This window comes from Aythya marila (assembly GCF_965140915.1).
Source record: "Aythya marila genome assembly, chromosome: 6".
NCBI classification, from domain to species: Eukaryota; Metazoa; Chordata; class Aves; order Anseriformes; family Anatidae; genus Aythya; species Aythya marila.
Genome location: NC_139047.1, coordinates 23,320,491 through 23,333,351, shown reverse-complemented (window position 1 = coordinate 23,333,351; position 12,861 = coordinate 23,320,491). Strand labels below are relative to the sequence as shown.

Genomic DNA, 12,861 nt, shown 5'->3' with positions numbered 1-12,861 from the left:
CTTGGTGGTAGTTTCAGTTGATACAATTTGGCTCATCCTAATTAGAAAGCTGAGTCAGTCACCACATCTGTGCTAGTCACAAGTGACCAGTTAAGCCACAGCAGCGACCACTCATGCATAAACCCTCCCTGTTACACTGAAATCCAACTCACAACTCACTCTGAATGCACATGGTACACAAGAACATGCTTCTTTTAGATAGGTAAGGTTGTTTCTGGCTTCCTAAGTTACTAAACAATGATCTGAAAATAAACAAACACCGAAGAATGTAACTAGAATGAAAGAATGAGATACTAAAATTAACCTTCTAAAGCTGATGTTCAACCATAAAAAAAAACACCTGAACTCCTCCACCCACTGCATGCACACAGCCAGGCTTTGTATTTCAGAATAGTTTGTACCCAAGAGGTCTTACTGAAATGAGTCAGGTCACTTGCTTTGGGTGACCAAGTATGAAATTCCAGGGTTTTTCATTTAACACCTCTTCTTCCCCTGCCAGGAAGTCTTCCCCTAAAACATTCTCCTCCCTACGTTCAGGAAGTAGAAGCTTTATTGCCATTTCTAGTATTTCTGATCTCCAAGGAGCATCTTTTATAGGATTATGACACACACAGGGTTAAAGTACATAAAAAGATTTAAAAGCCAGCAGAGAAGCTGTATGGGAAAAATAAATATAGTCATTGATCTGCACAGTGGGGTTTAGAGAGCAATCTTTTCAGTTTACACTTTATAAAATATGCACCAGGGCAGCATGTCAGACAGCTGCAGACACAAACAGTGAAGATATTTGAAATAATTGAACTAAGAACAAAAGATTAAAAAGCATGCCTTCAGCTCAGGAAGACTCCCTTTTCCACTCCAGAAATTTATAATGAAAAGTGTTATTTATCCTGTTTTGTGGCAAGAAAGCTTTCAGGAATGCTGTACTCCCTTGAAGGCAAGGGTCAGGAACCCGGGAGAACTCTCAGTATCCTGGGCTCCAGCAGCCGTACGTTGTCTCTTACGCCAGTACATTAAAAAAGTCACCTTAGAATCAAGCTGTCTTCTTTTTGTTGTTTCATAACAGCATAAACCAAAGTGATGCTATTTTTTGCCCAGTGTTCCCTGAAGGCCAAGTGTTACAAATACCAGTTTTTGCATTATGAACCAAGACCTGGTTTCGGCACTCAATAACTGCCTAGCAAGCCTGACCCTCTTCCCTTGGTTTTCCTGGTTCTGCAACATTACCAACAGCCTAGATGTTTAAGAAGTTTGAGCAATTAAGTAGAACTTCAGATAAAAATGAACAAATCAGGTCATGTTTCTGTGAGTTTCATCTCAAAAGTATTTTATGGTAAAGACAAAGAAGAATCTTTCACTTACAGTAGAAGGCATTTTACTCAGCAGGGTTTTTTGTTTGCCTTCTTAATTCTGCCTTAGGAAAGGATTTAGTGTTTTCTAAAGAAATCTTTCACCAAGAAGAGAGCTATTGTTTTGATTCAAAGCACAGAAGGAGAACAAGAGGATGGGTGCCATGAGACCGAATTAAGCGAAGTCTGTAGGAGAGAAACTACGAATTTACCTCCAAGTACCAGAATATCACGTTTTTATCACCATACAATTCCATCAGAAAAGATCTTAATTGCTTCCCACAGGAGGAGGTTTGCATTTGATCACCTGGAGCAGCATCGTTTCAGCTGTTTAAAGTTCCTTACATCGCTTTAAGCTAAGGAGCACAGCTCCACGGCACCGCAAGACAATCTGGACTGGGAGTTGCAGCAATTTTTCACCGGGACCCTTCCTGGCTCAGGAATCTGATTGTACCCAGAAAGCCTCCACTCCACACAGCAGGGACGTCTTCTGTTTGGGCTAGGTGAGGTTGTTGAACCCACTTTACCACCTACTCATATAACCAAAGATAACAGAGAAGGGTAAGGAGTCAGGCTGCAGGCAGCTCGAGCACAGCTATGCCAGGCAGAGCAAGGCACTGCACCTCCTGTCACAGCCATGCAGGCTCTCCCTGAATAAACAAATACAAGTTACGCTCATCAGTTATTCAGCAACTCTTAAAACTGCTTGCTGTTGTAACTGAAAGTTCAATTTGGAAGTTTTGTAGCTGGCAGAATACAACAGAAAGCACACGCCGTATCTCTCAAGTACTGTGAAGTCCCTATTGAGTTAGATACTCAGAGACTGCTTTTGTTACAAGCCATTCCTCCTATTTTCCTTGTATTAACTATTCTCCTGCTTTTTACCAAGCCACTTCTCACAACAGCTTTGCTTTCTGCAACATTAAGTTACCTTGAAAGATAACAGCAAATTTCTCATCTCGGCATTAACCAGCCCTTCCTATCTATGAGCAGACTACCGGCAGTTTCCCTGCCACGAAAGCTGGAAAAGCAAACTCCCGCTGGTCACAAACAAAGATATTGGATGAAACATTCAAAAAGGGGGCAATTTCACCTGCAAATACCAAGAGAATTACCGTCTTTTATCTCATTCATGAGCATTCATACATATTAAATGCTTGCTAAAAGCTTCCTTGCTGCCACAGAAGGCTGCAGAAACAAACACTATCAACAAATTCCAAAAGAGAGGGACTGGACCGGTTCACAGACAAGTCTACTAACTGACATCTAGGTGTGTGCCCTCTGACATCCCTCATATGACACCCACGGGCACTGGGGAAGTACAAAGGGAACAGAACAGCAGAGAGCAGTCAGGCACATCCTCTCCCTAAACAGCATGTCCTACTGCCACTACTGGACAGCAGATGAACCCAAAAGGGCGCTGCATGCATGTCTAATGTATATAGAGGGCTAACAGCAAGATCTCCTGATCCTATTGCTGCATCCTGATGTTCCCAACACCTGCAGGCATAGAAACTCACGTTTTACACTCCTCACATCACCTAGGGTTGGATGATCCTCCCCTTGTACTTCCAGGTTTTGATCCAGCAGATACCTCTAGCGCCTGTCTCTGAGCTTCCTAAGCTGCAGCAGAGCCCAACTGACCTCAAGACTTCCAAGAGCATCTGTGAAATTTGGCAGCTTGAAGACAGCTATGAACTACAACACCAGCGTGCGTGCATCCAGAATTGTACACTATTGTACACTTTTGGAAAGACCTACTATCAATCTGTACTCTGTTCATGTTTGGAAAGGTTTCATTGCAAACAAATATTAAGAGGTTATTTTTCTGGGTCTTTTTTAACCCTTCCTTTTATTCTAGCTAAAAGGAAAGACTCATTTTACATGAAGTAATGGCATTTTTCTGAAAGTTTCCTGCTTCTAGAAATAGGATTTATCAAGTCTTTTCACACTGCCTCCTTATTGGGCTTCTGTTAAGAATTAAAATGCAGAAAGATCATTTTTCTTTTCTGAATTTATTCTAAGGAGATAGAATATTCTGTCATTTGAAGTTACAGTTGTAACTGAAAAGGGGAAAGGGAGGGAGGAAGGATGTGGAATCTTACTTGTCTGGGTTTTTCACTCTGAATGTTGCATTAAGAGCTTTTAATCTGGAATCTGCCTGAAAAAAGGGGAAAAAAAAAGCTTTGTTAATTTAATGCAATTAAATTCCAGTGACAAAAATCTCAGCCTTCTGGCAGCACCATTAGAAAAAAGTCCTGCCTTCCTGGCATATTTTAATCTTCAGACATTGAACAAGTTGACACTAGCTGCCCTGCATGTCAGATTTTTTTTTTTAATAAAAAGTAGAAAACTAATATATTTTTGCGAATTAGGATGTAAACAGTATCCACTAATACTAAGCAGGTATAATCCTAAATCCCACAAAAACAGTCCCTTCTTAAAAATGCTATACAAATCATGGAGTTAAGATACACAACCTTACATTCTTCTTAGATGAAGCAATTAGGTAACATAAGACCATATGGACAAACTAGTTTATATTTTTCAAACCAAATAAAACCAGTGGTAGAGTGACCTCTGTATGTTCTTTATTACTAGGAACAGTTCCCCGGTGAAATCAAAACCTTATATATGGTGTTCTCTTATTTTATGAGTCGCTTTAGAGAAAATATGTGATTTGTATATCAGTACTGAACTATTTTAATTTCAATGTTCTTTTCTATAATATATATAGGTATCTACAGAAGAAAGTACATACCTAATTATAATGTTAATTGGCTACTTTTTGAGATGTCATTTTACTAGCGACTGCAACAGCCGTAGGAAATACCTCTAAGAAGGTGGGGTTTTTTGGTTGGTTGGTTGTTGGCTTTTTAAGTTTAATTGAGCATTAATAAGTGTGCAATGGTTATTTCCTCTTAAAAATATATATAAATCCAGATGAGACATCTCAGCCTCATCCACTGAAGTCCCACATTACAACGTTTCTGGCACTTCACATACAGCTTCACCAAGGCTCGGTTATACCACATAAAAGCCACACCGCATGTAAAATGGCTGAAGTTTACTTTTGATCAAAACAACCCTCCTTCCAGTGCAAAAACAAAAAGAATATACCTTATGAGGTGTTCAAGATCTCCTATAGTGCACTGTGTCACAACTGCTAGCAGTGAGTTACTCCAACAGTACTTGTTAGTGCCAGTATATGGCATGGGAATATTTTGTGCACTGGTTTAGCCAACTCAGAACTTGGAGAGCTGCTGTGAATTTTACAGCATACAGAACACAGCGTCCTCTCAAACCAGGGGAAGTCCTTCCTTTAGGGCTCTCAGCAACTTCTCCTGAGGAGGCAAGCACTGCTTGAGACTGTTCCACCTCCCACTGCATAGAGCCTGAGCAGAAAATACCTGTATTTCAGTATCACTGCAAGTTCTTTCCACCTGGAACCACCTCCTTATTCAGAGGGCACTTAGGACAGCATCTAAGCTGAGGGAAAAGCAACTGGGCTGACAGCTACTGACTGAAGTCTTCTACACCACAACAGTCCTGTATCAGGATGGCAGATTGCTTCCCCCAGCAAGCAATCAGAAAATAAAAAAAAATCCACAAACTGAACGGTAAATAAATGAAATCTGTAAGACTGAGAGATATTGGAAGAAAACAGGCTCATTATCACTGCTGAATGCAGAACTCCTCTAAAAATACCTCGGCAAAGTGAAGAGAAAGGCAGGGCTGAGAAGCACAACGAAGACAGCACAAGGCACACAAAGCCCTGCAGTATCTCCAGCTCCCAGCCCAGGCTTTGTGTTTACTCAGAGTGCTCCACATGCCTGTACAGCCTTATGCCTTCACTGCTCTGCTCCCACAAGACAATATACATGCCAGCTAGATTTCAGACAGTGCAGATGTGCCTATATGTCCTCTTTACACGATCTCTTGCAGTACAAACACTACCTCGTTATGCTGTCATTAATCAGAGCCCCTTCCTGTAGGTAGCTTTCACAAAATACTGTATTTATGTTCAAATGGCAGGCACCAAAGCCATTCATATTTGTAAGGACAGAGTACACATTCAACAGACTTATACCTGAAGAGAATCGCTACCTACATTACAATTACAGGGCAGGTTGCTGCCTTCTGTTACAGACATGCAATGCTCTGAAGGAAGAGTTCAGCAAGTATAAAAGCACTGTCAGGCAGGAACCAAGACCTTGCCGGTGCACAACACTATGCTGGATTATTTCCTTCTTGCCATTAACAGCACGGTAACTCCCACACACCACTTTGGAGCATTCGCACCACGCAGTTATGCAGTTAGAAAAACATCTGTCCAGTCTTAAACTTGATTTAAGATCAATATGAACAAGCATTTTAGAGGTAATACCCCACCAAATGAAGTACAAGCAAGGAGGTTTCAGACAGTTAATTCCTACTGGGATGCCATAATCGTTTAAGTAAACTAAAGAGGGAGGGAAGAATAGTTGCCACTATTTCTTCATCCCTACAGGAAGGGTCCAAGTGACAAATCTCCTAAAGAACAAAATTCGGTGTGGGGGGAAGGGAGGAAAGGCATGATTTAATGATATGGCTAGCAGAGTAAACAAAGCCTCCAACACTGACATTCAACTGTAACATGCCCAGCGACACTGCATTAATGCCTAATTTAAAGTCAAGTTAGCCTGGTTCAAACCTTTTGGGACCAAGCACACATCCTGCTTTAATTCAGCAGCAGCAGAGACAGCAGCAGCACTTAAGCCAGTGGTCTGACTCTAGTCCTAGACATGCAGTGAATCATTTGTAGATTTCTGTCCTCCAGTGTAATGCTAAATAACCAGGCAATCTGAGGGGGTTACACTTTAAACATTGAAAAAAGGAAAGAAGATTCTCCCCAGAATTTTGCAAATTTACTTTTCTTTAAGGAAACAAGAACTGGAAAAAGAAAACTATATCCACAATCCAATCCAACAGGAAAATGAGACCACTCATCTTTTGTTAGATCTGCAATATGGTTTCTGGTACTCAAATATTCTCAGCACTCCTCTACGAGTTTTCTTTTCCACCACATGGGCTCCTGAACACACACTGCCAATCCAAACTTTCTGAAGTTTGAGTACAGCTGAAATAAAAGCATGTGGACTAGCAAAATAGCTTGACATTGTTGCATTACAAAGACTAGCAAAATGCAAGCCCTGCCATGACAGGAGGGAGTTACTGTCAAGTGAAGTTATCAACATTATGTGTCAGTAACAAAGTTGTTTGGACACCGAGGATAAGCACCAGTGATTTTCTTCAGTTCTCACTATTCAGAAAAAAAATGGGCTTTCTCCAACTAGTTCCCAGTTGTGATTTCCTAAGAGCTGATCACGTTACAGCGAAACAAAAGCTTAGTATTTGTACCCATACAGTAACATTTCCATGCACAGCCCTGCAATCTGCTAGCTTCTCACTGATTCGTATCCTGTCCAGCCAGGAGATCTTTGATCATTTATTCCTCTAGTCCTCCACCAGATTACCAAGTCAGGAACTCACTGATGTCAACGTGGATAGTACTACTTCAAGATGTGCTCCTCTTAAACAGTTAAGGGGCACCACATCCGTTCCATCTTAGTCCTTAACAGAAACTTAAAATTCACACTCCTATTGCTTTTTTTTTTTTTTTTTTTTTTAAGCAAAGACAACTTGTATCTCTTACCAGCTAAAATCTGACACCAACCTTTAAATTGATACTAAGCTAAGTTGACAACATACAAAAGCACTGCTACGATCTCACAGTCCTTAGTTTTAAAGCTTCTGAGTAGCATAATTCACGTTACTAGCAGAATTATAAAGCTGGGCATCAAACACAGGCACGTTTTAACAAACTTCCTACAGAACTTGACAATTTTAGCCTTAACCTACTACATGCCAAGAACACCACTTTTTGTAGTTATAAATATACTTAAAGCAATGCCTTTAACTAATTCTAACAGCAAATAGCCTTTTGTAGATAGCCTACAATGTTTGCTGAAGTATTTGTGTGTCACAAATCACAAAAGAAATGTCTACAGTAATTACCTTTAACTGAAATCCAGTCTCATTCACCATTTCCTTCCATCCGCCTTCCTAAAAGGAAATAACGCACAAGAAAAGAAGGTACTGTTAAAGTGACTTAGGAGTGCCACAGCTTTCCCGACTCCCTATACCAAGCCCATATCAGACCTGAAAGAAGAGTCTCCCAGTGGGCTTGGGGCCTGCCTCAGGCACCCTCCCCATCTCAATTCAAGAACCCAGGTTAACATGTCCTTATGTTTTGCCTACACACTAACCTCCCACCAAAACTTCTCTTTTCATCACGTAAGGGTGTTCCAGTACCACGTTCTATCAACTGGGGGTGAGGGAGAAGCCTACCCAGCTTTGTCTAAGAGACTTAAAATTCAACTCTTTAGAAAGAAGGGTAGATATCTGCCGGCAGACTATCAGCTGCACCAAGGACCTTTGCAGCTTAAGACAGAGCACAGAGAAAACGTGCGGGCAGTGACTGAAGTCACCTGTTTATTGTGCACGCAGTCATCTTGCTCATGTGTAGTAGCTGTTTCTCCACTGCTTCCATACTGCTACCCATACTACTTCATCTGCATACTCTATTGTGCTACTGCAAACATCTCTGTTCAGCCCACTATTTGGAAATCTCTGATCAGAGCACAGACAAAAAACGCCCAAAGTTGAAAACCGCAGGAATGCAATGCTTTGGCTAACAATCAGATCACAACATTTGGGATAACATAGGAGAGGATCACAATTTAAAACGCAATGTGAAAGAAACCACACACAACCAAAAGGCAAATCAGTCGCCAGTACACCCTCTGCAGCCAGCAGTATAACAAGCTAGCTTTCCTAGGACTAAACCTGGAGTAGTTCTTAGCCAACACATTAGCTTCTCAATATGCTGTTCAAAAGAGGTGAAAATTCTCTCTTAGAAGCCTTAAAATTGGACTAGAATAAAGCCATAAGGTACATTAGAAGGCCAACTGTACAACTGCAACAGGCTATTACGGTGGAAAAGGGTCATCTGGCTAAAAGCATCTGTACTAATCAGGGTCATCTGGCTAAAACAAGTGTACTAATGTTGTCTATCTTTCTCCTAGACACAGAACAAGCCACAGGACAGTGGGAGGGAAGAGGAAAAGGGCATTATCTTAAATAAATGATCACTACAAATATATATTTAGAAAGTACATCATTTTCCTGTACCTGTGTTAAGAACAAGTAAAAGATTTTGTCTTGGCAAAGAACAGGATGAGAAGCCACACGTAACAAAAAGTTTTCCAAACCGATTCTTCTTCTTTCCACAAAATCTGGATCCATATTATCTGCTGAGAGTTTGTGCCAAACAAAGTCAGCCTATTTGAAAAGAAGAGTGTTAATGGCAAATAAATAAGAAACAATACAGAGCAGGCTGCAGCCACAGCTTCCTTACCCTTTTCTCTGGCAAAGGTGGAACAACAATATGTGGATAGGTAACTAACAAATAATTCCTCAGCAACTCAAATTCACTGTAACGTCGCCACAGGGAGTCCACTGGGGAGCACTGTCCCTCATTCTGGGACTCAACAGCCCTGAAAAATAAAACAGCATGTTTGAACATTAGTAAGCTACCGCCTTCTTCCTCACACCATCAGCAATGAACCTAAAAATAGTTTCACAGTGACGATTACCACATAACTTGCTCATAATCTAATCTTAATTTTGTGTCTACAAACTCAATTTAAAAGACAAATCATGTTGATATCTTCCTGATAGCACTCAAAACATCTGCACATGCCAGGAGCACAGGAAAAGTCAATGCATTTTCATCACACCACAAACAGGTAGGTCACAGTCCAGTTATACAAGTGGCTTAGTTCACAGCACTATAGAATTAGATATATTTGTCTTGGAACAGCGTTAGGCTCCGAGCCAGCATGACTTCATGAATCGCTGAAGGATACAGTGCATTGCAAGAAGAAATTTACTATTCACTGGGAGAGTCTCCACATAAGACAGAAGTTAGATCATCTGTAACAGCCAGAATAATTCAAAAGAGAAATAGCATGAAATTTTAAAGTTTTGTTGGCTTGTTTGTTTTCAAGAAAAAGGAGCAAATTTCAAAGCACTTCCAATCTTTTGTTCTTTTCACATGTAACGATTAAGGAAGGATGCGTAGTCTAATAACCTAGCTCAAGATACAGTATGTGGGTACAAAATTGATGCATCTGAACATTTCGTTGAACACAAAGCCAACATCATCCAGCAAGGGATTAAAGAATTGTGTGTTACTATAAAAGAAGAAATCGTGGAATCTTATAGGACTGAAGAGTAACTAAAAACCTGAAAAAAATAATTCTTCATACAAGACAGTTAAAGCAACCAAAAATCTTTGCAATATCCTAAAATAAGCATCAGATGGATCACCTCTTGGCAGTAAGCATATGCCAGAATAGACAGAGAGCCTTCAGACACGGCACTTCACAGAAACCAGCAATGCCTATGCCTACCTTAGCTCTTACACTAAGTGACTCCTTAACGTACGAAGCCCTGGCAAAACCCTGTATGGAATAATATTAACTGTGTTATGACCTTATCACAGAGTAATTAAAGTTGAAAGGGAATCTGCAGGTCTGTAGTCTAACTCCCTCTCAAAGCAGGTTGCTCAAAGCCATTTCCATTTGGGTTTTGAATATCTTCAAGTGCAGAGACTCTGCGACCATTCTGGGCAACCCATTCCCCATGGACTTCTTTGCTATGAAGACCTGCAGAGTAAAGTTCTCATTTAAATGGGATTTCCTGTATTTGCATTTGTGGCCACAGCTTCTTTCACGCTACGTAGCTCTTGAATTCTTAAGAACTTCATGGACTAAAGTTTTAAAGATATCTAAAGAGATCACGTATCATTTGGTATCTTAAAGCTATTCTTAAATCTACAAGGTTGGTTTTCTACTGACCTTACTGAAAAACAAACAACCCTGCCCCAGAGCAGCCCCATGTATTTGATACACCTAAAAAAATAGAGGTAGTCTTTGTCATCCTTCTGAACTCTTACTAGAGAGGAACAGCACTTCTATATCCTCTTGCTTTGAAAAATAAATTATGGTTCCACTTTGAGATTGAAGTAATATAATACAGAATTACACAATAGGAGTTTTTAAAAATGAGTAGGGTCATGAGTAAGGTAACTGAAGCTGTAGGAAGAAAATTCACTGGGAGAAAGAATAAAGAACAAGGCTATACTCATAAAAACAATTCAACCTAAACTGCTGCAGATTTAAACTGTTTCAGACTGACTTAGGAAAAAAGGCCAGCACACCGCTGACAGCCACTAAGTCACACTGCAAACAGCCTACTGTATGTTTGTAGGAAGAATTTCCTTATTACTGAGTATTTTGACTCAAAGTCGTTACTACAACCATGATATTTTGGGGAGAATACGTTTAGCTCAGCACTGGGCTGACAGGCTGCACGGCATTCCTCGCTACACAAACATTGCATTATTCAAACATTTCAGTTATCCAATTCTTGAAAAGCACCTATTTGCTGATTGTACTAGTGCTGGGCCAGAGGTTAATTTATGCAGATAAGGAATTAAGCTATCAGGCCCCAGTAGATTAGTTGCTTGGCTGAAAGCTGAAGATGCAAACCTGCCTTTCCTAGAAGAGAAACTCCCAGCAGGATTTGGTAAATAATTTGACCATTGGAGACATTCACACTGAAGTACTTCAGAATTAGGGAACCTTCAGATCTCCAACTTCAGCAGCTATGACTCAGTTGCACGGACTTACAACAGAGGCTTCAAGAGCACCACTTCTGTATGGGTTATTGCTGACACTTAAGCAAGATTGCTACCATCAATACACCACAGGATTACGTAGACCCTGCCTGAGAACATACTGCACAAGCAAACAGGAATAGGAAGAGAATAAAAACACAGGCCAGGCCAGCCCTGAGAATGCAGCCGTGTTGCAGAAGGGTTCATCCACGTTGCAGACACATCCTACTGCTAGGGCAGCAGTGTCCAGCAGAGACTTGCCTGAAGTTTCTGGTCCAGACATTCCAACACCATTTTCAAGTGCTCTTCTTTAGAAGTACAGCTTCACAAGATGTTTGAAAAGACCTATCCAGAATTCTGGTAGCACGCATTTGGAAGCGGTCTCAATATAGCACTCTCATGCCAATATAATAACATAAATAAGTTAAGTCACTTGTTTTCCATAGCTGATCTGCCTTCACATACCCAGCTCAGGCTTGCCATTCCTCCCCACAGCCATCTTTGCCAAGTCAGCTTTATCATGAAGAATTTGACCCGTGTTTTCCTTAAAACTCTCAATTCCTGCACTTAAGAGTCCCATCATCATTTGTTGTCATTAATTCTAGCACCACAAGTCTAGGAAAAGAACTAAAAAAAGCACTCTGCTACAAACAGAAGAAAGAGAAATGAAATCAAGAAGAATCTATTTATAAAATTTAAAGTTCCTTCATACACTTGGGTCTACTTGATAAAGAGCGTGTCCTCTACATCTGTAACACAGACTGCAGGTCAGAAGAGAACGCACTTATATTCCAGGTTCCCATCCATTCCTACAAATACTGAAGGAAGGCAAACACATCAATAGGATCATCGCATATTTTAATAGCGTAGCACTTCATTTATCACTTGCAATGGCTCAGGTCAACACACCATCAGTAAGCTGTCACTGCAAGAGAGAGCAGCCTTCTGACAGGAGAATGCTCCGGTGTAAATTATGCCCTTAATGCTTCATGGCTGCTTTGCAGAGTTAACTATACACTAGAAGCCACGGAGACAAACCATTTGGAGTCTTAAGCGTGTTTTTTGCTTTTTCAAGCAGCCTGCTACACCAGCTTTCTACCTGTCAGAATTAACAACACATTTGTTATCTAAAAAGGAAAAAAAAAAAAAACACAGTAATCAGTAGTAACATCTCAGCCTACCCACCAAAAGAAAAAAGAATCAAGAGATTAAATAGGAATTAATTTTTTTCTGAAAAGCTGTCTAGAAGTGCAGGGCTTCAGCAGGGAAAGACCACAGCTCTGTAGATACCTAGCCCTAAGGCACAGCCAACTCGTACCACCACAGCAGTGACACGGGGACCCTGATACTTTAGTTTTTTGTTCAAGAGAGGCCTTGAGAACTCAAGGAGGAAGGAAGCAGACTGATGATGCTACACAGATCACGCTGCTCACCACATCTTCCCTGTCCACACTGAAGTCTGGTCAGTTGAAGGCCCGGGCCCAGTTTGTTTTGAGGAAATGGATCTGTGTACAGGAGGCTAGGCTACCCTAAACTGAAGTTAGTCAAGCTTTACAGCTCTTATTAGGGGCACACAAACCTCATTGAAGAAATAGATTAAATTGCAGTTTAGATGACTACTAGAGAACCTTGCAGGACAAACTTGCCTGGGTAGTTTGCTCTTTTTTTGCAGTTCTTTTGCAGTACTTCTTTGCCCGAATTCCCATTGCAAAAAGCAACACCTCAGTA

At 40.7% G+C, this 12,861-nt stretch overlaps 1 protein-coding gene across 1 annotated transcript in view; it reads right to left on the bottom strand.

Moving 5' to 3' along the window:
* The window catches only part of SNX4 (sorting nexin 4), a 33,249-nt gene that overhangs the window by 14,117 nt on the left and 6,271 nt on the right, over positions 1–12,861 (bottom strand). Inside the window, exons 3-6 of the mRNA XM_082763456.1 lie at positions 8,809–8,947; positions 8,583–8,732; positions 7,407–7,454; positions 3,455–3,510 (exon numbers count right to left, since the gene is read on the bottom strand). Coding sequence (XP_082619582.1) covers positions 3,455–3,510; positions 7,407–7,454; positions 8,583–8,732; positions 8,809–8,947 — 393 coding nt within the window. The remainder of the gene's footprint in view (positions 1–3,454; positions 3,511–7,406; positions 7,455–8,582; positions 8,733–8,808; positions 8,948–12,861) is intronic.